General features: G+C 42.9%; 1 protein-coding gene across 3 annotated transcripts in view; it reads right to left on the minus strand.

Annotated features, from left to right (window-relative positions):
• The window catches only part of TIAM2 (TIAM Rac1 associated GEF 2), an 810124-nt gene that overhangs the window by 373999 nt on the left and 408205 nt on the right, over positions 1–27920 (minus strand). For all 3 annotated transcript variants that reach the window (XM_069769403.1, XM_069769402.1, XM_069769404.1), the window contains exon 8: positions 2213–2398. In XM_069769403.1, the coding sequence (XP_069625504.1) occupies positions 2213–2398 (186 nt within the window). The remainder of the gene's footprint in view (positions 1–2212; positions 2399–27920) is intronic.

The following is a 27920-nucleotide window of genomic DNA, read 5'->3' on the forward strand; positions in this document are numbered from 1 at the left end:
ATCTTGGCATGCTTGAAAGATGAGGGGAAGACACCTGTTCTGAGTGAGAGGTTGAAGAGGTGCGTTAGGGTTGGGATGAAGACCATGGAAAGGTTAGGGATGAGGTGGGATGGGAGCGGGTCAAGCGTGCAGGTGGTGAGGTGTGATCTTGACAGGAGGGTGGAGAGCTGATCTTCTGTCATGGTGGAGAAGCTGGTTTTGGAGGAGCAGGGTTGAGCTGCTAAGAGGGGCAGTGGGCGCTGTGGGCCAAAGCTTTCTCTGATCGTATCGATCTTCTGTTTAAAGAAAGAGGCGAAGTCTTCAGCAGAAATGAGGGGGGAGGGGGGAGGTGCTGGGGGACGGAGTAGAGAATTGAAAGTGTTGAAAAGCTGATTAGGGTTGTGAGACAGGGAGGATATGAGAGATGAGAAGTAAGTTTGTTTTGCGGCAGTGAGCGCAGACTTGAAGCTGGCGAGGGACTGCTTGTATGTAGTGAAGTGGTCGGCAGAGCGGGATTGCTTCCATGTCCGCTCAGCAATCCTGGAAGCCCGTCTCAATTCTTTGGTCAGGCTGGTCAGCCAGGGCTGCCTGTTAATTGTACGAGTTTTACTATGCATGAGCGGGGCGGCCGAATTGAGTGTTGCTGTTGTTGTGGTGTTATAAAAAGTGGCAGCAGCATCTGTGTCATGAAGGGAGGCTATGTCTGTGAGAGAGAGAAGGGACTCCGAGAGTGATTGTAAGTTGAGTTCTGCGAGGGAGTTTGTGGAGTGGGGGTTGCACATTAGGAGAGGAGAGGGAAGAGAATGTCAGTAGGTTGTGGTCAGACAGGGGGAGGGGTGTGTTAATGAGATTAGTAAGGGAGCAGAGGCGGGTGAAGATGAGGTCCAGCGTGTGGCCATCTTTGTGAGTGGCCTCAGAGGACCATTGAGTGAGGCCAAAGGAGGCAGTCAGTGATAGAAGTTTAGAGGCAGCTGAGGTGGAAGTGTCAATGGAGATATTGAAATCACCCATGATGATAGTGGGGATGTCGACAGAGAGGAAATGAAGTAGCCAGGTGGTGAAGTGGTCGAGAAAGGTGGAGATGGCTAGTTCTGGGGGGCGGTAGATGACAGCCAGCTGGAGGTTGGAGGGAGTATAGATGCGGACAGAGTGCACCTCAAACGAGGGAAGATTAGCGGAGGGTGGTAGCGGGATTGGAGTAAAGGAGCAGGTGTCAGACAGGAGCAAGCCAACTCCTCCACCACGTTTGATGCTGGGGCGAGGGGTGTGAGAGAGGTGGAATCCGCCATAGGAGAGTGCCGCTCGAGAGGCAGAGTCAGAGGGGGTGAGCCAGGTTTCAGTGAGGCCGAGGAAGGAGAGTTTGTTAGTGATGAAGAGGTCGTGGATAAATGTCAGTTTGTTGCAGACGGAGCGTGCGTTCCATAGTGCTCCAAGTAGGGGGAGCGGGGGAGTGTTGGCTGGATGAATGGGTATGAGGTTGTCATGGTTGGGAAAACGTGCGGAGGATCGTGGCAGGAGGTTAGAAATGAGTGTGGGGATGAGTTGGGGAGGGCCGGCATTTGGGGATATGTCACCAGCGATGGAGGAGTAGCAGACAGAATATTAGAAGGTGGGAGCAGGATAGGACATGATGCAGCCGTGTGTGTCTGGAGAAAAAGGATTGTATGTGGAGGAACAGTTCTGAGGAGAAGGTGAGGTGGCTGGGGAGTATGGAGGAAGAAATGACTAGTTCCTTACTAGGTGGAGGGTTGCAGGAGATTGTAAGAAGGAAAGTAGTATGGGGGTGAAAGAGAAAAGAAATCGAAACATTGTAGTGGTTGGTATTCTGTTACCTTCCAGTCAATTCCAGTCCAATTCAGTCTAATTCAAAATCATAATTAAAAAGATGTAATTTAAAAGATGGAAGTTAAAAGATGAATTGTAGCAGACTCCTGCATGTAAACTACATATATGTCCTACCTATATTGTCACACCTTAGATTGCCAGCTATACAACATATTAAATATGTGTCATTGTGACTAGTAATCCAGACATGCCCACCTTCTGGATAAGCACGGAGAACAGGCAATTGGTAGACTTCTTTGAATTGGTATGTCTACGTCGACATACAGTGGCTGCAACATGACTGATAATGGCGAGCTCCATTCTGCCTTTTGCACTTTTAAATACATTTCCTACATTTCATAATCATAGTGTGTATAGTCCCTTTATAAGTGAACAGACATCAACTTACCAATGCATGGAATGAGGAGACTGAAAATATACCAAGCCTTCCCAGTGCCAGTTTTGATGGTCTTCCAGCAGCTGCTAGCAAACTTTTAGGGTTTGGCAGCTCCCCTCCTTGCAGGCTGGACAAATAGCAACGCATACGAAAGAGATCCATATTAAACTTTTCCAAGTTCTGTTCCCATTGTTGAATCTGCATCAAGAAATTAAAGTTAGTAAAGTCGGGTGTTCATAGATTTCTAAATTTGGTGTCAAGCCACATGATATGTTTAATGTATATCAGGAGAATGGACTGTCAGTGATTACATGTCTCACACTGGTATTGCCCCTTTGATTTAAAATAAGCCCTGGAGAAATACTCTCTGGGAGGTCTATGTCCAGCCCACAGAACTTAACAATTAACTTATATATTAAGAAAACCTTGAATTTAATCTGGAATAAGACTTCGGATCAAAGATATCCAGATATAATGTTATTCCACGTTCTATGACCTACATACCCATATAGACGGCTTAGAAGGGGTGATAATACTGACAGATTCTCTTTAACGTCCAAATGACACCCTTGCTTATATATTATCTTTTAAAAAAAATAAATATTACAAGTCTATTTACAGCTTTCTATGTTAAGAATTGCAATACACCCTTAAAAATCAAATGCAATATGAATGGGCTGCATGGGATAATTTTTCTTTTTAGGCATTCATAGAATTGAATAGGTGAGTTTCATCCAAAATGCAAAAGAATAGTCCATGATTAGATTTTTTTCTCATATATACTCAGTCTGCATGAAAAATCTGTCATCTGAACAGCCAAATTGGTCAGTGTGCTTTCCGTCTGGTATCCAATTTTAATAATACGCTTATCTGCATTAGCTGTTACTGAAGGGAAAATTATTATCAGATGCTAAGTAGCACAGCTGGTAATGGGTGTTTCAACAGTGGAAGGCAATGTAATGCCCTATGTTCAGGGAAACCTATTTAAAGAAATACTGTGAAAAAAACAAATCCACTACTTTATGCCTACTTCCTGAGAATGAAGCCTATGCCTCATGGAAATATCCATATTCCAGCCGAGACACAGACCATAACTAAAGTCGTACATTGGCTAAAATATTGATCTCAATTGTCAGCAGTGTTTTTGGACAATTCACAGCTAAGGCCAGTTTCACACGTCCAGATAATTCCAGTACTGTACAAAAACGGTACTGGAGTTATCCGTGTCCGTGTGTCCGTGTGCACACGTGGCACATCAGTGTGGCACACGTGCGGCACACATGTGCCGCCCGTGTGCCCACTGGGTACCACACGCACCGTGCCGGAGACAGCGCTAAAGTTTAGCGCTGTCCCCGGCATCGTGCTGAAGCCCCATTCATATGTTCCCTGCAGCAGCGTTTGCTGCAGGGAAGATATTAATATTAGTGTGTAAAATGCAGATCCCACCCACTGTGCGCCCCCCCCCCCCCCCCCCCGCTGTGATTAAAATACTCACCTAGCTTTTGGATCCCTCGCCGCACCGTCCTCTTCTGGCCGCAGCTTCTCCTGTATGCGGTCACGTGGGGCCGCTCATTTACAGTACTGAATATACGGCTCCACCCCTTTGGGAGGTAGAGCCGCATATTCATGATTGTAATCGGCGGACCCACGTGACCGCATACAGGAGAAGCTGCGGCCAGAAGAGGACGCTGCGGCAAGGGATCCGGAAGCTAGGTGAGTATTTTAATCACAGCGGGGGGGGGCGCACAGGGGATGGGAGGGGGGGGGGGACCTGGATCTGCATTTTACACACTATTATTCATATCTTCCCTGCAGCAAACGCTGCTGCCGAGAAGATATGAATGGCGGCTTCAGCACCAGTGGGGGGGACAGCACTTAATGTAGCGCTGTCTCCTGCATGGCACACGGACTGCACACGGACAATGTCCGTGTGCGGTACGTGTTTTACACGGACCCATTGACTTTAATGGGTCCATGTAATCCGTGAGCTCCCACGAACACTGACATGTCTCCGTGTTTGGCACACGGAGACACGGTTCGCAAAAAATCAATGACATCTGAAAAGATGTGTCTACGTGTGTCAGTGGCTCCGGTACGTGAGGAAACTGTCACCTCACGTACCGGAGCCACTGACGTGTGAAACCGGCCTAAGATCAACCCCAACTAACATTAATCTGATTGCCAACGCACCAGGGCAATCATGAAGAGCAAAAGTGAAGAGCCAGAATTGGAGCATCTGTTATTATGCTCCAATTTTGGGGTGGCTACAGGTTGGTATTTTTAGGCTAGGGAGGGCCCTATAACCATGGATCTTCCCAGCCTGATAATATCAGCTCTCAGCTGTCTTCTTTACCTTAGCTGGTTACCAAAAATGGGAGAGACCCCAAGTCATTTTTTTTATTTATTTTTTAAGGTTAATCAATGTACAGTAAGCTACATAAGCTAGTCACGGCGGCATTGTGAACATCCCAAAAAAGTATGGGACCAATTATGGCATAAATTTTGCTACCAATCCTGAGGAAAAGATCACTGTGTGTCTTGATGAATCAGAACAGGCTGAAAGTTCTTATCCACACTTCTAGATAATTATCTCTAAAGGTACCTTCACACTAAGCGACGCTGCAGCGATACTGACAACGTTGCTGTTTGGTCGCTGGAGAGCTGTCACACAGACAGCTCTCCAGCGACCAACGATCCCGAAGTCCCCGGGTAACCAGGGTAAACATTGGGTTACTAAGCGCAGGGCCGCGCTTAGTAACCCAATGTTTACACTGGTTACCATTGTAAAAGTAAAAAAAAAAAACAATACATACTTACCTTCAGCTGTCTGTCCCCGGCGCTCTGCTTCCTGCACTGACTGTGAGGACAGCGGCCGGAAAGCAGAGCGGTGACGTCACCGCTCTGCTTTCCGGCTGACCGGCGCTCACAGCCAGTGCAGGAAGCAGAGCGCCGGGGACAGACAGCTGAAGGTAAGTATGTAGTGTTTGTTTTTTTTACTTTTACGATGGTAACCAGGGTAAACATCGGGTTACTAAGCGCGGCCCTGCGCTTAATAACCCGATGTTTACCCTGGTTACCAGTGAAGACATCGCTGAATCAGCGTCACACACGCCGATTCAGCGATGTCTGCAGGGAGTCCAGCGACGAAATAAAGTTCTGGACTTTCTGCAGCGACCAACGACATCACAGCAGGATCCTCAAACTGAACGATATCGCTAGCCAGGACGCTGCAACGTCACGAATCGCTAGCGATATCGTTCAGTGTGACGGTACCTTTAGTCCAGGCAGTCCATTGTTATCTTTGCACTGACATTATAAAATGTCAATGCAGTCTAATCAGTGTTCACAAGATGAGGAGATCTGGGGAGGGAAGCTGCTGCCAGATACAGCAGCACTTCCCTGAAAGAAGACAAATATGATTTATTACTATGTCTATGGCCTCTACCTCTTTAAACACAATGCTGAGCTAGAGTAGGGTATACAGATAAGGAAGCCCTTTTCCTGCATCATCTGAAGGCTGAAATATCCTTGTAGGTGGGGATAATATACCAGCTCCAGTTACAAGGGAGATCGGAGAAAAAAAAACCTGCATTGATGTATTAAAATTGCCCCCCACACACACACACAGACACACATACCCTTCACCCTACGGCTGTGTGCACACGATGCAGATTTGGTGCAGAATTTTCTGCATAAAATCTGCACTAAATCTGCATCTCCTGGCAGAATCCGCAGGTGCGTTTTTTATGCGTTTTTGGTGCGTTTTTAGTGCGTTTTTGATGCGTTTTTTATGCGTTTTTTATGCGTTTTTTGTGCAGATTTTACCAATGGATTTCTATTATGGAGGGGTGCAGAAACGCTGCAGAACTGCACAAAAGAAGTGACATGCACTTCTTTGAAATTTGCAGCGTTTCTGCGCAGATTTTTCTGCACCATGTGCACAGCTTTTTTTTTTTCACATTGATTTACATTGTACTGTAAATCACAGTGCAGTTCTGCAGCGTTTCTGCTGCAGAAAAATCTCCTGCAGTTCTGCACTAAATCTGCATTGTGTGCACATACCCTACTTCCTTTAACCCCTTAATCCCACATGACGTACTATGCCGTCGAGGTGACCTGGGACTTAATTCCCAGTGACGGGATAGTACGTCATATGCGATCGGCCGCGCTCACGGGGGGAGCGCGGCCGATCGCGGCCGGGTGTCAGCTGACTATCGCAGCTGACATCCGGCACTATGTGCCAGGAGCTGTCACGGACCGCTCCCGGCACATTAACCCCCGGCACACCGCGATCAAACATGATCGCGATGTGCCGGCGGTACAGGGAAGCATCTCGCAGGGAGGGGGCTCCCTGCGGGCTTCCCTGAGACGATCGGTACAAGGTGATGTGCTCACCTTGTACCGAGCGTCTTCTCCCTGCAGGCCCCGGATCCAAAATGGCCGCGGGGCTGCATCCTGGCCCTGCAGGGAGTACTTCCGGGTCGCCTGCAGGTGCTGGTAAGCCTGCAGCGATGTCAGTGAGATCGCCGATCTTACAGAGTGCTGTGCAAACTGTAAGATCGGCGATCTGTGATGTCACCTCCTGGGACAAAGTAAAAAAGTTTAAAAAAAATTTACACATGTGTAAAAAAAAAATAAAAAAAATTACTAAATAAATAAATAAATAAAAAAAATATTATTCCCATAAATACATTTCTTTATCTAAAAAAAAACAATAAAAGTACACATATTTAGTATCGCCGCGCCCGTAACGACCCGACCTATAAAACTATCCCACTAGTTAACCCCTTCAGTGAACACCGTAAGAAAAAAAAAAAAACGAGCGAAAAAACAACGCTTTATTGTCATAGCGCCAAACAAAAAGTGGAATAACACGCAATCAAAAAGACGGATATAAATAACCATGATACCGCTGAAAACGTCATCTTGTCCCGCAAAAAAGGAGCCGCCACAAAGCATAATAAGCAAAAAAATAAAAAAGTTATAGTCCTGAGAATAAAGCGATGCCAAAATAATTATTTTTTCTATAAAATAGCTTTTATCGTATAAAAGCGCCAAAACATAAAAAAATGATATAAATGAGGTATCGCTGTAATCGTACTGACCCGACGAATAAAACTGCTTCATCCACTTTACCAAACGCGGAATGGTATAAACGCCTCCCCCAAAAGAAATTCATGAATAGCTGGTTTTTGGTCATTCTGCCTCACAAAAATCGGAATAAAAAGTGATCAAAAACTGTCACGTGTCCAAACATGTTACCAATAAAAACGTCAACTCGTCCTGCAAAAACCAAGACCTCACATGACTCTGTGGACCAAAATATGGAAAAATTATAGGTCTCAAAATGTGGAGACGCAAAAACTTTTTTGCTATAAAAAAAGCGTATTTTAGTGTGTGACGGCTGCAAATCATAAAAATCCGATATAAAAAACGCTATAAAAGTAAATTAAACCCCCCTTCATCACCCCCTTAGTTAGGGAAAAATAATAAAATTAAAAAAATGTATTTATTTACATTTTCCCATCAGGGCTAGGGTTAGGGTTAGGGCTAGGGTTAGGGCTAGGGTTAGTGTTGGGGCTAGGGTTAGGGCTAGGGTTTGGGCTGGGGTTAGGGCTAGGGTTAGGGTTGGGGCTAGGGTTGGGGTTAGGGTTGGGGCTAGGGTTAGGGCTAGGGTTAGGGCTAGGGTTAGGGTTGGGGCTAGGGTTAGGGTTGGGGTTAGGGTTGGAGCTAAAGTTAGGGTTTGGATTATATTTACGGTTGGGATTAGGGTTGGGATTAGAATTAGGGGTGTGTCAGGGTTAGGGGTGTGGTTAGGGTTACCGTTGGGATTAGGGTTAGGGGTGTGTTAGGGTTTCAGGTAGAATTGGGGAGTTTCCACTGTTCAGGCACATCAGGGGCTCTCCAAACGTGACATGGCGTCCGATCTCAATTCCAGCCAATTCTGCGTTGAAAAAGTAAAACAGTGCTCCTTCCCTTCCGAGCTCTCCGGTGCGCCCAAACAGGGGTTTACCCCAACATATGGGGTATCAGCGTACTCAGGACAAATTGGACAACAACTTTTGCGGTCTAAGTTCTCTTGTTATCCTTGGGAAAATAAAAATGTGGGGGGCTAAAAATCATTTTTGTTGGAAAAATAATTTTTTTTATTTTCGCGGCTCTGCGTTGTAAACTGCAGTGAAACACTTGGGGGTTCATAGTTCTCACAACACATCTAGATAGGTTCCTTGGGAGGTCTAGTTTCCAATCAGGGGCTCTGCAAATGCAACGTGACGCCTGCAGACCAATCCATCTAAGTCTGTATTCCAAATGGCGCTCCTTCCCTTCCGAGCTCTGCCATGCGCCCAAACAGTGGTTCCCCCCACATATAGGGTATCAGCGTACTCAGGACAAATTGGACAACAACGTTTGGGGTCCAATTTATCCTGTTACCCTTGTGAAAATACAAAACTGGGGGCTAAAAAATCATTTTTGTGAAAAAAAAAAGAATTTTTATTTTCACGGCTCTGCGTTATAAACTGTAGTGAAACACTTGGGGGTTCAAAGTTCTCACAACACATCTAGATAAGTTCCTTGGGGGGTTTAGTTTCAAATATGGGGTCACTTGTGGGGGGTTTCTACTGTTTGGGTACATCAGGGGCTTTGCAAATGCAACGTGATGCCTGCAGACCAATCCATCTAAGTCTGTATTCCAAATGGCGCTCCTTCCCTTCCGTGCTCTGCCATGCACCCAAACAGTGGTTCCCCCCCACATATGGGGTATCGGCGTACTCAGGACAAATTGGACAACAACTTTTGGGGTCCAATTTATCCTGTTACCCTTGTGAAAATACAAAACTGGGGGCTAAACAATCATTTTTGTGAAAAAAAAAAGAATTTTTATTTTCACGGCTCTGTGTTATAAACTGTAGTGAAACACTTGGGGGTTCAAACTTCTCACAACACATCTAGATAAGTTCCTTGGGGGGTCTAGTTTCCAATATGGGGTCACTTGTGGGGGGTTTATACTGTTTGGGTACATCAGGGGCTCTGCAAATGCAACGTGATGCCTGCAGACCAATCCATCTAAGTCTGTATTCCAAATGGCGCTCGTTCCATTCCGAGCTCTGCCATGCGCCCAAACAGTGCTTCCCTTCCACATATGGGGTATCAGCGTACTCAGGACAAATTGGACAACAACTTTCGGGGTCCAATTTATCCTGTTACCCTTGTGAAAATACAAAACTGGGGACTAAAAAATCATTTTTGTGAAAAAAAAAAGAATTTTTATTTTCACGGCTCTGCGTTATAAACTGTAGTGAAACACTTGGGGGCTCAAAGCTCTCAAAACACATCTAGATAAGTTCCTTAGGGGGTCTACTTTCCAAAATGGTGTCACTTGTGGGGGGTTTCAATATTTAGGCACATCAGGGGCTCTCCAAACGCAACATGGCGTCCCATCTCAATTCCAGTCAATTTTGCATTGAAAAGTCAAATGGCGCTCCTTCCCTTCCGAGCTCTGCCATGCGCCCAAACAGTGGTTTACCCCCACATATGGGGTATCAACGTACTCAGGACAAATTGCACAACAACTTTTGTCATCTATTTTCTTCTCTTACCCTTGGGAAAATAAAAAATTGGGGGCAAAAAGATCATTTTTGTGAAAAAATATGATTTTTTATTTTTACGGCTCTGCATTATAAACTTCTATGAAGCACTTGGTGGGTCAAAGTGCTCACCACACATCTAGATAAGTTCCTTAAGGGGTCTACTTTCCAAAATGGTGTCACTTGTGGGGGGTTTCAATGTTTAAGCACATCAGGGGCTCTCCAAACGCAACATGGCGTCCCATCTCAATTCCAGTCAATTTTGCATTGAAAAGTCAAATGGTGCTCCTTTCCTTACGAGCTCTGCCATGCGCCCAAACAGTGGTTTATCCCCACATATGGGATATCAACGTACTCAGGACAAATTGTACAACAACGTTTGGGGTCCATTTTCTCCTGTTACCCTTGGTAAAATAAAACAAATTGGAGCTGAAATAAATTTTGTGTGAAAAAAGTTAAATGTTCATTTTTATTTAAACATTCCAAAAATTCCTGTAAAACACCTGAAAGGTTAATAAACTTCTTGAATGTGGTTTTGAGCACCTTGAGGGGTGCAGTTTTTAGAATGGTGTCACACTTGGGTATTTTCTATCATATAGACCCCTCAAAATGACTTCAAATGACATGTGGTCCCTAAAAAAAAATGGTGTTGTAAAAATGAGAAATTGCTGGTCAACTTTTAACCCTTATAACTCCCTAATAAAAAAAATTTTGGTTCCAAAATTGTGCTGATGTAAAGTAGACATGTGGGAAATGTTACTTATTAAGTATTTTACATGACATATCTCTGTGATTTAAGGGTATAAAAATTCAAATTTGGAAAATTGCAAAATTTTCAAAATTTTCGCCAAATTTCCATTTTTTTCTCAAATAAACGCAAGTTCTATCGAATAAATTTTACCACTAACATGAAGTACAATACGTCACGAGAACACAATGTCAGAATCGCCAAGATCCGTTGAAGCGTTCCAGAGTTATAACCTCATAAAGGGACAGTGGTCAGAATTGTAAAAATTGGCCTGGTCATTAACGTGCAAACCACCCTCGGGGCTTAAGGGGTTAAGACTGTATGAGAGGTACAGTGTTTTAAGTATATACAAAAAACAAATATATAAAAAATAGTAAAAATAAAACCAGAAAAAAAAACACACTCAAAAAAATGCAAACAAAAAAAACACACAGAAAAACATGTCCAAAATATAAAAATAATCTCTATGGAAAGGAGAACAAAATGTAAATTATTTAAAGCTGCCCTTATGGTCATCAATAAAAAATAAAAAATAAAAAATATTTCCCATTTTTCTTTACATTTTCATCTGATATGAGAACAAAAAAAGGAATATAATAAAAGCATTACAATTAAGCCCAATGTATCAGGTAAAAAAGTGGCAAACGTTATTTGACTATATGAACTAGAAACCTTTTTTAAACCATGTAAAGCTAATATATGATAAAACACAAAAATGTACCTGGTCAGGAAGAAGGGTAAATGACCCAGTCATGAACTGATTACAGATATAGTACAATAATCCAAAAGAAAACTGCTATCCTCAGAAAATAAAATGTTCAGAAATAAAAAAAAATGGTTAAAGAGAATCTGGGACCACATTTGACCTATCTATTCATATGGGCAGACAGGTTATAGACAGCTGAGGAGAGTCATCCCTGTGTGTCTCATATCAGAAGCCTTGTTGATGATAAATTATCTTTTATCACTTATATAAATTACCATTTTCAGGCTCTGGGGAGGATGATAATTGGAAGATAACTCTGCCTCCATAGCTTCGGCTAGGTTCACACTGCGTTACAGCAGCCCGTTCAACACATACGTTAAACGGGCTGCTGTAACGAAAGTGCCGACTTTGGCACATCGCTAGCGCCGATAGAGCATCCGGGTCCGTCACTCAATGACGGCACATCCGTAGCGCACGCCCATTGTGGGCATGCGCTAGCGATGCGTCCGACATTGCAGTCAATGCGGTGTAACGTAGTCCTTCTAACAGACTGCATTTACGCAGTGTGAACCCAGCCTTATTGTACATGTCGGGGAGTTATCAGTGTGAGACAAGTAACAAACACAGAGCTGGAGAAAGGAAATTTTGTCTCCTTACAAACACATTGTGTGCTTCTCTCTGAGCTCTGCTGTATGTCAACAATATTGCAGCCCTGTCTAAGGCCAGTCGCACACGTCCAGATAATTCCGGTAACGGAAAAATCGGTACCGGAATTATCCGTGTCCGTGTGTCGGTGCGTTTATGTGGCACATCAGTGTGGCACACGTGCGGCATCCGTGTGGCGCCCGTGTGCCGACTGAGGACCACACGGACCGTGCAGGAGACAGCGCTAAAGTTTAGCGCTGTCCCCTGCATCTGGTGCTGAAGCCGCCATTCATATCTTTTCTCCAGCATCTTTTGCTGGAGAGAAGATATGAAAGATCCTTTTTTTTTTCTTTTTCTCGTGTTTAAAATAAAGATCCCCGTCCCCACCCCCCTCCCACCCCCTGTGCGCCCGCCCGCTGTTAATAAAATACTCACCCGGCTCCCTCGCTGGCGCTGCTTCCTGTCCTGGCCGCAGCTTCTCCTGTATGAGCGGTCACGTGGTGCCGCACATTACAGTGATGAATATGCGGCTCCACCCCTATGGTAGGTGGAGCCACATATTCATGACTGTAATCGGCGGCACCACGTGACCGCACATACAGGAGAAGCTGCGGCCAGGACAGGACACTGCGAGGGAGCCGGGTGAGTATTTTATTAACAGCGGGCGGGTGCACAGGGGGTGGGAGGGGGGTGGGGACAGGGATCTTTATTTTAAACACGAGAAAAAGAAAAAAAAAGGATCTTTCATATCTTCTGTCCAGCGAACGATGCTGGAGAGAAGATATGAATGGCGGCTTCAGAACCATGTGGGGGGGACAGCGCTTACTGTAGCGCTGTCTCCTGCATGGCACACGGACTGCACACGGATAGCGTCCGTGGGCGGTACGTGTTTTACACGGACCCATTGACTTTAATGGGTCCGTGTAATCCGTTCGCTCCCACGAACACTGACATGTCTCTGTGTTTTCCAAACGGACACACGGTCCGTGAAAACACGCTGACATGTGCAGAGACACATTGATTTCAATGTGTCTACATGAGTCAGTGTCTCCGGTACGTGAGGAAACTGTCACATCACGTACAGGAGCCACTGACATGTGAAACCGGCCTAACTGTGAGCTGGAATCTGATAGGAACCTGCAGATGTGTCAGGTATACTCACACACAGCTCTGCAATGAAATCAGGAGAGCAGAGGGCGGCTATTATATATCACACTGGTAACACCGGTGACCATTGCACATCACACTGATGACCATTAAACATCACACTGTTGTTGACCTTTACACATCACACTGGTAACTCCTCCCTATATTTATAACAAGCTCTTGGGCAGAGTTATCTTCTAGGCACCATCTGCCCTGGATACTCAAAAGAAAATATTTACTAAACAACAAATACCCAGACAAAATGCCCTGGAGCCTGGAAGAGGTCACTTATAAGTGGTAGTTATGTCGGAACAGAATTTCAAAGAGCTTGCTAGCTAAGAACAAATAGGCATCTTAGTTTTCTTTAACCCCTTCACGCCGCAGCCCTTTTTAGTTTTTGCGTTTTCATTTTTCGCTACCCTCCTTCCCAGAGCCATAACTTTTTTATTTTTCTGTCAATATGGCCATGAGAGGGCTTATTTTTTGCGGGACGAGGTGGAATTTTGAATGACACCATTGGTTTTACCATGTCTTGTACTAGAAAATGGGAACAAAATTCCAAGTGTGGTGAAATTGCAAAAAAAGTGCAATCCCACACTTGTTTTTTGTTTGGCTTTTTTGCAAAGTTCACTAAATGCTAAAAATGACATGCCTTTATGATTCTCCAGGTCATTGCGAGTTCATAGACACCAAACATGTCTAGATTATTTTTTATCTAAGTGGTGAAAAAAAATTCCAAACTTTGCTAAAAAAAACAATTGCGCCATTTTCCGATACCCGTAGCGTCTCCATTTTTCAGGATCTCGGGTCAGGTGAGGGCTTCTTTTGCGCGCCAAGCTGGTGTTTTTTTTTTTAAACAATAAATTTTTATTGAAGTTTGCATATATGATACAGGAAAAGAAGAAACTTTAGTATTATCATATAGTACATTGCATCATAACAAGGGGGTAACAGTCCTTCATTTATGTTCTGGTAACTGGCAATAAACTTAAGACGAGTCATATCAAAGGACGACTAACAGCGACAAAAACACACACAAAATGGAGGACAAGGGTTAGGGGAGGGGGAAGGGAAGGGGGACCCAAGAAGAGGTTATAATGAATCCATACCCATTTGGGTAATTTTAATCAGAAGCCTGAGGACTACGGTTAGATAGTCGAGATACCGGAATAGCGAAAGGGGTGTGGCTGGCGTATTCCGCCCAGGGGAGCCAAGTAAGTTCAAATCTCTCTACTTTGTCAGTGAGTATAGCTGATAATTTTTCGTTTACCATGTACCATGATAGACGAGATTTAACTCCCGACAGATCCAAGCCTGGTTTTTTCCAAGCCGAGGCTATAGCCAAGCTGGTGTTTTTAATTATACCACTTTTGTGCAGATATATTCTTTTGATCGCTCGTTATTGCATTTTAATGCAGTGTCGCGGCGACCAAAAAAACGTAATTCTGGCATTTCAAATTTTTTTCTCGCTATGCTGTTTAGCGATCAGGTTAATGCTTTTTCATTGATAGATCGGGTGATTCTGAATGTGGCGATACCAAATATGTGTATGTTTGATTTTTTTTTATTGTTTTATTTTGGATGGGGCGAAAGGGGGATGATTTAAACTTTTATTGTTTTTATTTTTTTCAGATTTTTGAAAACATTTTTTTTTTACTTTTGCCATGCTTCAATAGCCTCCATGGGAGGCTAGAAGCTGGCATAGCCTGATCGGCTCTGCTACATAGCAGCGATCATAGCAGCGATTTCACCCGCCACTATTGCGCGCAAATGTCATCTGTACAAAACAACTGACATGTCGCGAATTTGATGTGGGCTCACCGCCGGAGCCCACATCGAAGGGGGAGACACGACATGCGCTGTACTAGTACGGGGCATGTCGTGAAGGGGTTAAAGTATTATCTGTAGTAAGTTTAGGTAAGCACATAAATTTATACTTACAGTGGGTTCAGAAAGTATTCAGACCCCTTTAAATTTTTCACTCTTTGTTTCATTGCAGAAATTTGGTAAATTCAAAAAAAGTTCATTTTTTTTCTAATTCTTGTACAGTCTGCACGCCATCTTGACTGAAAAAAAACAGAAATGTAGACATTTTTGCAAATTTATTAAAAAAGAAAAACTAAAATATCAAATGGTCATAAGTATTCAGACCCTTTGCTCATTATTGAGTAGAAGCACCCTTTTGAGCTAGTACAACCATGAGTCTTCTTGGGAATGATGCAACAAGTTTTTCACACCTGGATTTGGGGATCCTCTGCCATTCTTCCTTGCAGATCCTCTCCAGTTCCGTCAGCTTGGATGGTGAACATTGGTGGATAGCCATTTTCAGATCTCTCCAGAGATGTTCAATTGGGTTTAGGTCAGGGCTCTGGCTGGGCCAGTCAAGAATGGTAACTGAGTTGTTCTGAAGCCACTCCTTTGTTATTTTAGCTGTGTGCTTTGGGTCATTGTCTTGTTGGAAGGTGAACCTTCGGCTGAGGTCCAGAGCACTCTGGAAGAGGTTTTCATCCAGGATATCTCTGCACTTGGCCGCATTCATGTTAGCCTTCAATGACAACAGTCATTCTGTCCCTGCAGCTGAAAAACACCCCATAGCATGATGCTGCCACCACCATGTTTCACTGTTGGGATTGTATTGAGCAGGTGATGAGCAGTGCCAGGTTTTCTCCACACATACTGCTTAGAATTATCACCAAAAAAAGCTAACTTCGTCTTATCAGTCCAGAGAATCTTATTTCTCATAGTCTGGGAGTCATTCATGTGTTTTTCACAAACTCTATGCGGGCTTTCATATGCTTTGCACTGAGGAGAGGCTTACGTAGGGCCACTCTGCAATAAAGGCCCAACTGGTGGAGGGCTGCAGTGATAGTTGACTTTGTTGACCTTTTTTATCTCATCTCCCTACTGCATCTGTGGAGCTCAGCCACAGTGTTCTTGGGCTTCTTCTTTACCGCTCTCACCAAGGCTCTTCTCCCAAGATTGCTCATTTTGGCTGGACAGCCGGGTCTAGGAAGACTTCTGGTGGTTCCAAACTTCTTCCATTTAAGGATTATGGAGGCCGCTGTGCTCTTAGGAACCTTGAGTGCTGCGGAAATTCTTTTGTAACCTTGGCCAGATCTGTGCCTTGCCACAATTCTGTTTCTGAACCAGTTCCTTTGACCTCACAATTCTCATTTGGTCTGACATGCTCTGTGAGCTGTGAGGTCTTACATAGACTGGTGTGTGCCTTTCCAAATCAAGACCTATCAGTTTAATTAAACAAAGCTGGACTCCATTGAAATAGTAGAACCATCTAAAAGATGTGTGATGCAGTGACCCCTGTTACAACTAGGGGCGCTGCAGGTGCTCCTTGGGATGCGCATGGAGGTGTATCTGTGATTATGATGCTGAAACAGTGACCGGCAGGATTGTAAATGGCCGGTATGTGTCACAGAGGGAGTCAGCACTGTAAGCCAGTAATGTTGTTGTTCTGAGACCTGTCGTCCCACAAGTGTTTGTATAGTTTGTAAAGGGAGGCTTGCAGGGCTAGCTGGAGAGCTGAGCGGGTCTGGCTAACCACACACACCACCCATCTATAGGAGTGGTTACAGGTACATAATGTGACCATGGTGTGGTCACATGGTCTCTGAAATTGAGAGTGTGTAAATCCTTGATTGCTTGTGTGTTCGGAGGTCCTGTGTGTGGACCAGATCCCTGAATAGCGCACTGAGAGGCCGTGGATCTGAGGACTTGTGTGTTGGGAGATCCTGGAAATAGGATCGGATCCCTGAATAGCACACTGAGAGACTTGTATGTTGGATGGTCCCAGGTGGCTACTGGTGCCGACACTTTGGAAATCAACAAAAATCCCCACACTCTCACAATTATTATCCAAAATTGACCAACTTTACAGAATGGCTGAATTAGCTGCCTTCGTGAACCATACGACCCCATCATTCATAGAAATATGGAACCCTTGGGTTCTCTATAGGTCTAACAAACATCTGATACCTGAAGACTTACCTTAAACAAAATCATCTGCAGAACAAGGTGCATCCCTCCCATCTATATCCCTGAATCCTGACCCCTTCCTTTATACCCTCTTTCCTTCTCTATATTCTATCCCTTTAAATTGTGTTTTTTGTTCTCAGACAACCAGCAACCTTAGACTGATCTCAAACAATGATTGACTGCAGGACATATTACCTATCGTTTAGTATAAAGCCAGATTTCTATACCCTTCAATTGATTACTGCTTGTCTTCCATATATTACACTTGTCTTACATTTATATGCTCTGAGTAGCCTCAAAGCTCTATACCTGTTCTAAGAGCTCCTACTCGAAGTTTCACTATTGTCATTCCATTAACTGTTTCTTGTATTTTACGTATGTTTGTATATCTGTTCTTTTATGAAAATCAATAAAAAGAACATTGAAAAGAAAAGGATGGTCCCAGGTGGGGACGGACATCCTGAAGAGCGTACCGAAAGGCCGATGGGGTGCAGAGTGCACATTAATGAGAACAAAAATGAACTTGAATTTACCAAATGGCTGCAATAAAACAAAGAGTTAAAAATTTAAAGGGGTCTTCCGTACCCGGTGTATGTATTTTTTTGTCAATATCCATTCCCAAGATGCAAACTGAGTATGTTATATGACTATAATGATTATATAATAAAAGACTGTATTGGATGTAAGAACATTTATATAAAAGAATTGCATGTACAGGATAATAAAAGGGACAGCTTCTGACATGCAGAATTCATGACATTGTGTCAGGAGTCATGTAATACAAGTTACATAGAATGCAACATGTCTTTTTGATCATAGCTTTTATGAAACGAAAATTGACCAGAAATGGAAACCTAATAATTCAAAGTTGCATAAACTAAGTTTTCTCAACTCAGAAACATGTTTAATTACTTGCATGGAGGCTGGTATTTGTTTTGTGCCACGAGGTATCACAAAGTAACAATCTGGAACCAATCAATACATCTCAATCTATGCCAGATGTTCTTTTTCAAGAGTTTTCTGATCAGGCACTGATAATAAATTGGAGCATGTGTTTTACCTTATTTTAACTCTAAACCTAATGATGCTGTCCCCATAATTCCGGCATTTGTGTCTAATCACTGGTAGATGGCTGGTAATAGCACCAGGGGGTAATTACAAATCGTATAAAGCCATATGCCAAACCTCCACATGTTATAGACATCCCAAAACAAGCAGAAAGCAAGCCTTAGATAACCTTAGATCCTGCGTCCAGACACAAACTGACAAATGCAGCTTAATGCTATCAGACAGACCCTAGGATAAGTAGTTAAATACCTTGTGGCATCTGAGTGAAATATTTTAATGTCCATATGTCAATCGTTTTTCAGTATAGGTTTGTATGAACACTAAAGAGAGCATTAGAAAAGTCCACTACAGTTTCCGGAGAAGAGGGGCTAAATGAAACTTGCATCAGACCATCAGCATCCTTCAGATACATGGTCAGACATCTTGAAAATAAAGGGGCTTCAACAAAGCTATGCAGGGAAAGACTGAAGAGACAGCGCTGTAGCCTCTTTATTCTTGGGATTGCTGGTCATCCTAGAAGCCAAACTCCCACCTGTCATGGGGTGATATCTTCCTGATATTCCATCACTCTATGAGAAGGGAATACACCTTTAATGGAAAAGACTGTTAACCCCTTCACCATCTTGAGAATTTCCGCTTTTTCTCTTTGCTTCCCTTCTTTCCAAAGCCATAACTTTTTTATTTTTTCGTCTATATGACCATGTGATGGCTTATTTTTTGCAGGACAAGTTGTACTTTTGGACAATAACATTGGTTTTACTATATAGTGAGCTGGAAAATGGGAATAAAATTCAAAGTGCGGTGAAATTGCCAAAAAAGTGCTATTTCCCATTTTTTTTCTACCATGTTCCCTAAATACTAAAAATTACCTGCCATTATGATTTTCCAGGTCATTACGAGTTTGTAGATACCAAACATGTCTAGGTTCTTTTTTATTTAAGTGGTGGAAAAAAATCCAAAGTTTTAAAAAAAATTTAAAAAAAGTCGCCATTTTCATAGTGTCTCTATTTTTCGGCATCTGGGGCTGGGTGAGGACTTATTTTTTGCACGTCGAGCTGACGTTTTTATTGATACCATTTTGGTGTAGATACGTTCTTTTCATCTCCTGTTACCGCATTTTAATGCAATTACCAAAAAATGTAATTCTGGCATTTTGATTTTATTTCTCATTATGCTGTTTATTGATAGGATTAATTCTTTTTATAAATTGATAGATCGGTTTTGCCATTCTGAATGCGGCGATACCAAATATGGGTATTTCAAATTTTTTTTTGTTTTATTTTGAAGGTGGCGAATGGGAGGTGATTTAACCTTTTATATATATATATATATATATATATATGTATTTAAATATATATTTGTTATAAAGATTTTTTTACTTTTTACTGGCTTCAATAGTCTCCACGGGAGGTTAGAAGCTGCAATCTTCTGATTGCTTGTGCTACACATAGCAGGGCTTCAGGATCAGATGGGTCTTCTTTCTTTTACTTATGTGGAGAGTAAGCTTTTATGATCAGCGGAGTCCTCTATCCCTTCCGTAGAGTGTAAGTTCTGATATTCAGTGGAGTCCTCTCTCTCTTCTGTAGAGTGTAAGCTCAGATAATTAGTGGCGTCCTCTCTCGCTTCTGTAGAGTGTAAGCTCAGATAATCAGCGGAGTCCTCTCTTCTGTAGAGTGTAAGCTCAGATAATCAGTGGCATCCTCTCATTCTTCTGTAGAGTGTAAGCTCAGATAATCAGCGGAGTCCTCTCTCTCTTCTGTAGAGTGTAAACTCAGATAATTAGTGGCATCCTCTCTCGCTTCTGTAGAGTGTAAGCTCAGATAATCAGCGGAGTCCTCTCTTCTGTAGAGTGTAAGCTCAGATAATCAGTGGTGTCCTCTTTCTCTTCTGTAGAGTGTAAACTCAGATAATTAGTGGCGTCCTCTCTCGCTTCTGTAGAGTGTAAGCTCAGATAATCAGCGGAGTCCTCTCTTCTGTAGAGTGTAAGCTCAGATAATCAGTGGCATCCTCTCATTCTTCTGTAGAGTGTAAGCTCAGATAATCAGCGGAGTCCTCTCTCTCTTCTGTAGAGTGTAAGCTCAGATAATCAGTGGTGTCCTCTCTCTCTCCTGTAGAGTGTGAGCTCTGATAATCAGCGGAGTCCTCTCTTTCTTCTGTAGAGTGTAAGCTCTGATAATCAGCGGAGTCCTCTCTCTCTTCTGTAGAGTGTAAGCTCTGATAATCAGTGGAGTCCTCTCTCTCTCCTGTAGAGTGTGAGCTCTGATAATCAGCGGAGTCCTCTCTTTCTTCTGTAGAGTGTAAGCTCTGATAATCAGTGGAGTCCTCTCTCTCTCCTGTAGAGTGTAAGCTCTGATAATTAGTGTAGTCCTCTCTCTCTCCTGTAGAGAGTAAGTCCTTTTTCTCTTATGTAGAGTATAAGCTCTTGCGGCGCCCCAGGGTCCTGGTCGTCACAGTGGTATTGCTTTCCTCTTGGGGAAAGTGATGCTACGTTTGGAGGCAAAGAAGAATAACTGCATCCAGGTATCACAAACATGCAACACATTTCACACTCCAGGCCACCAGTGGGAGCTCTTGCTCCTATTTATTAGGTCACTCCCCACATTGATAAAACTTGTCGCCTGTAGGGAAAGTTAGTCCCTATAAACTGCCTCAAGCCACCAGTCCTACGGGTTTGTCCTATCCTATCCGGGGGACAGAGAGAGAAACATAACATCTACAATGGTTGGGAGGACCTTATGAGAAGCTTAGCAGTAAGGGACTACAACACTGCAGCGCTAGAGGAAGGCTACTGATTTCCACCTGGACAAGGGGACTCTGGACTTGCCTCTAAACCAGCTGGATTCTGCCTGCCCTGTGATGTGGTGCTCTGGACTGTGGATGCTGAAGTCTTCAGTAAAGGTAAAGAGACTGCAACCCTGTGTCCTAGATTCTTCACTGCGCCATTCATCATTCTCCATCTACACACCGGGAAGTCCTGGGGTTACACTTCACCTGTGGGAAGGTATACCATCTAACTGCCATAACATCACCCCAGCGGATCCCTTAAAGCAGCGTCGGTCATCCTGACCGAATACCACAGGTGGCGTCACAAACAATTCCCCTTTAAAGACCTTTCCCTTTTACACGGACGTCCCTTGGGCCACGGACGGGGTCAGCCACCGTGACATCCCCCCTGTGAACCGAAGGAACCAGGACCGAGTACCCCATGGCCCCATGGAGGCGCTTCCCTCTGATAATCAGCCGAGTTCTCTCTCTTCTGTAGAGTGTAAGCTCAGATAATCAGCGGAGTCCTCTCTTTTCTGTAGAGTGCAAGCTCTGATAATCAGTGGAGTCCTCTCTTCTGTAGAGTGTAAGCTCAGATAATCAGCGGCATCCTCTCTCTCTTCTGTAGAGTGTAAGCTCAGATACTCAGCATAGTTCTCTCTCTTCTGTAGTGTGTAAGCTCTCATGGTCAATGGGGTTCTCTTTTTCTCGTTCTCTCTCTCTTCTCCACATGTAATTTTATCAGCAATTGCAAGCTTTCCAGTACTGAGATTTGCACAAATTTATTCGATGTGTGTCGAATTTTTTGGGAAAATTTGTCTAAGTCGTCAAATTCAAATTTGAAAAGATCCACACATTTACCTGCTGTTACTTTGTGCATTGCACCCACTTCTTAAATTTTGGTGCATAGTTGAGTTGTTTGGTCTTGTTTATATGTCAAAGGTATTACTTTTCAGCTACAATTCTTCAGTGAGATCACTTATGGCTAGACTTCTACGAGCAGTAGATGGGTGTAGCTGCGTCCCACTGGTTTTACCAGCTCTGAGCTGATGGCACTGCTGAAAATCTTCGGATCTCAAAGGAAAGAAAAGATTATTTGCCTTTTATTTGCTGCATTGAGATTCTTTGTCCAACCACTGTATCTACAAATCTCAATATTGTCCATTTCTTGGTGCTTCATCAAAAGAGCTTGACTAACGCTTTTTGAAACTCAAGCCTACTTTGAAATCTTTCCCTGCGAGTGACCTTTCTGATGTAGTATAACGACATCTTCTTGCTCTTGTTACCTTTGTAGCACAATTTGGCTGTTCCTTACTCAGTTTTAAGCTTGCTACTCAGCTGTTTCCGTTTAAGTAAATGAAACTTACATATGAAAATGATGATCATTATTATCTGTTAGGTATATCTGATTACTCATACACTTGACTACAAGGCTGCATTACCACAACTAGTTTTTTTTTACACAGCATTAAAAACCCCTCAAAAGCTCATCATGATAACATTGCCTAATCCAACAAAATCCCTGTGTGTGCAACTGTACCTAGAAATTTTGATGCTGTTTTGAAAGCAAAGGAATGTTACACCAAATATATGATTGCATTTCTCTTTTGTTGAGTTACTTTGCATTTTGTTAATTGATAAAAATAAACTAACGCTTCTACGTACAATACTGTATATTACATGATACTAATGTCTTTAGAATGGTAGTATATTAAGTCTTACTAGTTATGGATTCAGGATATGTGCGCATGTTGAGGATTTGCTGTTGCAAAAAATTCTGAGCGGATTCTTTTTCTCTTGGCAGAAAATCCGCGTGGATTTGATGCGCAATTTTCATGCAGTTTTCTCTGCAGATTTGTTTGCAGATTTGCAAGCTAAATAAAGATATATTATTTAACAAATAAAAAAAGAATTGTGATGTCACCGGCCTCTGGCGATACACTAACAGGAGGTAATCTCTCCTGCAGTGCATCACTGAGAGTTCACCAGAGTTTGTGCTCTCACTTATGGCACCGCTGCATGTAGCAAGTGACAGCACGAACTCCGGTGAACTCTCACGGTGGCATAGTGATACACTACGGGAGGATCACCTCCAGTCAGTGTATCACTGGAGACCGGGTAGAGCGGTCACATCTCTCGATGTGACTGTTCTACACGTGAGATCGTCGTGGGACACTCGTTATTAAATGGACTACGGCGGAAAGGTGAGTATAGGTTTATTATTTTATTTTTGTTGCAGGAGACGCGGGTGTTAGGGATTAGGTGTTTGGTGAGTATGAATAGTTTTCTTTTCATTTACAATTGACAAGAACACCCACAACCAAGATATAGATTAGTACCAGGTAAAACGCCAGGCAGAGAATAGATATAAAATGCCTTTATTATATATGATTGGCAAATAAATATATTTTAGCAAAACATAATTGCGCGCACAAAAAACAAAGGGAATTATTTATCAATAAAAAACATATAAAAAACAATGTAGGTATAAAATATGGAATATTGTAACGAACTGACCAAAAGAATAATATTTGTTTATATAAAGGTAGGAGCAACCGCAAAAAATAGCCACATAATAAGATAATTATATATCAGAATTCACACATAAAATGACCGAAAAAATATATAAGAAAAAAATTAAATGAAAAAATATATATCAAAATCCACAATGAAAGATTGAGAGAATGGTGTGGAACGAAAATTCCAGAGGTTATATATGAGAAGCAACTGTCCTGTCTAAGGTGCTATGTGACAAAAACCGAAAAATATATATATAAAAAAATATCAAATATATAAGTGCACAGAGAACAATGTGCAAAATAAGCAATATTTAGAAATATTTAAATAATTAATAACACAAGGTTATATGAACCAGATAGTAAAGTGCAAATAAGCAAGAAAAGTGTATGCAATGACAGTGCATAAAACCACAACTACGCCATTTGGCTCCAAAGCATATAGAAGTGTAACTGATAATCGGCTACAGAAGAAAGTGCAATCACATGTGCAACAGTTAAAAACGACACTGGGCTTTTAATCAGAGAATACGTGCTGTGTCAACAGGAATTGCACCACAAATGCTATATAAAAAATGCCATCGTGCAGTGTGAAATCTACTATATAAAGCTGAATGTGTGTGTGTGTGTGTGTGTGTGTGTGTGTGTGTGTGTGTGTATGTGTGTGTGTATGTCCGGGATTGGCATCTGCACCGTCGCAGCTACAGCCACAAAATTTTGCACAGTCACACGTCTGGACCCCGAGAGCGTCATAGGCTATGTTGTGAGGCGAAATTTTAACCCTGCGCGTTCCAATTCACCAAACAATTTTGCCCCTATCTACATAATGGGGAAAAAGTGAAAGGAAAAGTGTTGGAGGCGTCGCAGCTACAGCCACAAAATTTTGCACAGTCACACGTCTGGACCCTGAGAGCGTCATAGGCTATGTTGTGAGGCAAAATTTTAACCCCGCGCGTTCCAATTCACCAAACAATTTTGCCCCTATCTACATAATGGGGAAAAAGTGAAAGGAAAAGTGTTGGAGGCGTCGCAGCTACAGCCACAAAATTTTGCACAGTCACACGTCTGGACCCCGAGAGCATCATAGGCTATGTTGTGAGGTGAAATTTTAACCCTGCGCTTTCCAATTCACCAAACAATTTTGCCCCTATCTACATAATGGGGAAAAAAGTGAAAGGAAAAGTGTTGGAGGCGTCGCAGCTACAGAAACAAAATTTTGCACAGTCACACGTCTGGACCCTGAGAGCGTCATAGGCTACGTTGTGAGGTGAAATTTTAACCCTGCGCTTTCCAATTCACCAAACAATTTTGCCCCTATCTACATAATGGGGAAAAAAGTGAAAGGAAAAGTGTTGGAGGCGTCGCAGCTACAGAAACAAAATTTTGCACAGTCACACGTCTGGACCCTGAGAGCGTCATAGGCTATGTTGTGAGGTGAAATTTTAACTCCGCGCTTTCCAATTCACCAAACTATTTTTCCCCTATCTACATAATGGGGAAAAGTGAAAGGAAAAGTGTTGGAGGCAAATTGACAGCTGCCAGATGTGAACAAGGGGGACTTAAAGAATGAGAGCGATGGCGCCAAAGAGTATATACCGTACAGTTGCTAAGGTGGGACCCCGACATGGGATACTCACCACACACGGGGATATGAACACACACACAAAATGCCCCACACACTACCACGTGCTTGAACACATATACCACCCTCAGCACACATTTCACCACACATACGCCAACCTCGCCACATAAAAGTCGAAACACAAAAGTCGCCGCTCAAAACTCGCCACGCGCAAAACTCGCCATATGCAAAAACTAGGCTCACGCAAAACTCGCCACAAGTGCAAAACTCACCTCATGGAAAACTCGCCACACGCAAAACTTGCACACGCGGAAAAATTGCCACATGCACAAAATTTGCAACACATGCAAAAGTTGCCTCACACAAAACTTGCACATACTCAAAAGGCACCACACATAAAACTCGCCACGCGCAAAACTCGCCATGCGCAAAACTTGCTGCACACAACTTGCTACACTAACCTGTCAACTCAACACACAAAAAGTTGCTACACGCATGTTGCCACACAAAACTCATCTCACAAAAGTCGCTACATGCATGTCACCACACACAACTCAACACACACAACTTGACAAACGAAACTCGCCCTAAAACACACACAAGTCTGGTATTATCCTTCAAAAATAAAAATCTGATTAATAAGCAGACAAACTACAAGAGCAACAAATGTACCATATAGGAGATACGGCAGCTGTCAGTCACATGACCTGTCTATTATGTGTATGTGTGAGCTAATATATACTGCCAGGGGGAGGGCTTCCTGTTGGCTGGGGATTTATCAGGCTGCCAATTTATCTTACAAATACTGAGGTAAAAATACTGACCAAATAATGTGTGAACGAGGTCTAATACAGGAGATCACAAAGGTATATACTATATACAGGGGAGATGACACACAGATATATACTATACACAGGAGAGATGACACAGGTATATACTATATAGAGGAGATGACATACAGGTACATACTATATACAGGAGGAGACGACATACAGGTATATACTATATACAGGAGGAGATGACACACAGATATATACTATATACAGGGGAGATAACACACAGGTATATACTATATACAGGAGATGACATACAGGTATATACTATATATAGAAGATGACATACAGGTATATACTATATATAGGAGGAGATGACATACAGGTATATACTATATATAGGAGGAGATGACATACAGGTATATACTATATATAGGAGGAGATGACATACAGGTATATACTATATATAGGAGGAAATGACATACAGGTATATACTATATACAGGGAGATGACACAGCAGGTATATACTATATACAGGGGAGATGACATACAGGTATATACAGGAGATGAAATACAGGTGTATACTATATATAAGGGAGATGACAAACATGTATATACTGAGGTGAAAATGAGAGGTGTGAGGTGAAAATGAAAAGGTGTGAGTGCAAAATGAGAGGAGTGAGGGAAAATAGTGGAGTGATCGGAAAATGACAGATGTGAGGTCGAAATGACAAGTGTTAGGGGGAATGAGAGGAGTGAGGGAGAAAATGAGAGGTGTGAGGGAGAAAATGAGAGATGTGAGGGGGAAAATTAAAGATGTGATTGGGAAAATGAGAGGCGTGATGAGAAAATAAGAAAAGTGAGGTGCTATAACTAACCACAGATATTTACTATGCCCAGGTAACGCCGGGCTCTTCAGCTAGTCTACTATATAAAGCTGAATGTGTGTGTGTGTGTGTGTGTGTGTGTGTGTGTGTGTGTGTGTGTGTGTGTGTGTGTGTGTGTGTGTATGTATGTATGTCTGTATGTATGTCCGGGATTGGCATCTGCACCGTCACAGCTACAGCCACAAAATTTTGCACAGTCACATGTCTGGACCCCGAGAGCGTCATAGGCTATGTTGTGAGGCGAAATTTTAACCCCGCGCTTTCCAATTCACCAAACAATTTTGCCCCTATCTACATAATGTGGAAAAAGTGAAAGGAAAAGTGTTGGAGGCGTCGCAGCTACAGCCACAAAATTTTGCACAGTCACACGTCTGGTCCCTGAGAGCATCATAGGCTATGTTGTGAGGCGAAATTTTAACCCCGCGCTTTCCAATTCACCAAACAATTTTGCCCCTATCTACATAATGGGGAAAAAGTGAAAGGAAAAGTGTTGGAGGCAAATCGACAGCTGCCAGATGTGAACAAGGGGAACTTAAAGAGTGAGAGCGATGGCGCCAAAGAGTATATACCGTACAGTTGCTAAGGTGGGGCCCCGACATGGGATACTCACCACACACGGGGATATGGACACACACAAAATGCGCCACACACTACCACGTGCTTGAACACATATACCACCCTCAGCACACATTTCACCACACATACACCAACCTCGCCACATAAAAGTCGAAACACAAAAGTCGCCGCTCAAAACTCGCCACGCGCAAAACTCGCCACATGCAAAAACTATTCTCACGCAAAACTCGCCACAAGTGCAAAACTCACCTCATGGAAAACTCGCCACACGCAAAACTTGCACACGCGGAAAAATTGCCACATGTACAAAAGTTGCAGCACATGCAAAAGTTGCCTCACACACAACTTGCACATACTCAAAAGGCACCACACATAAAACTCGCCATGCGCAAAACTCGCCATGCGCAAAACTTGCTGCACACAACTTGCTACACTAACCTGTCACATGCAACTCGACACACAAAAAGTTGCTACATGCATGTTGCCACACAAAACTCATCTCACAAAAGTCGCTACATGCATGTCGCCACACGCAACTCAACACACACAACTTGACAAACGAAACTCGCCCTAAAACACACACAAGTCTGGTATTATCCTTCAAAAATAAAAATTAGATTAATAAGCAGACAAACTACAAGAGCAACAAATGTACCATATAGGAAATACGGCAGCTGTCAGTCACATGACCTGTCTATTATGTGTATGTGTGAGCTAATATATACTGCCAGGGG

Source organism: Ranitomeya imitator, chromosome 5 (assembly GCF_032444005.1).
Source record: "Ranitomeya imitator isolate aRanImi1 chromosome 5, aRanImi1.pri, whole genome shotgun sequence".
NCBI classification, from domain to species: Eukaryota; Metazoa; Chordata; class Amphibia; order Anura; family Dendrobatidae; genus Ranitomeya; species Ranitomeya imitator.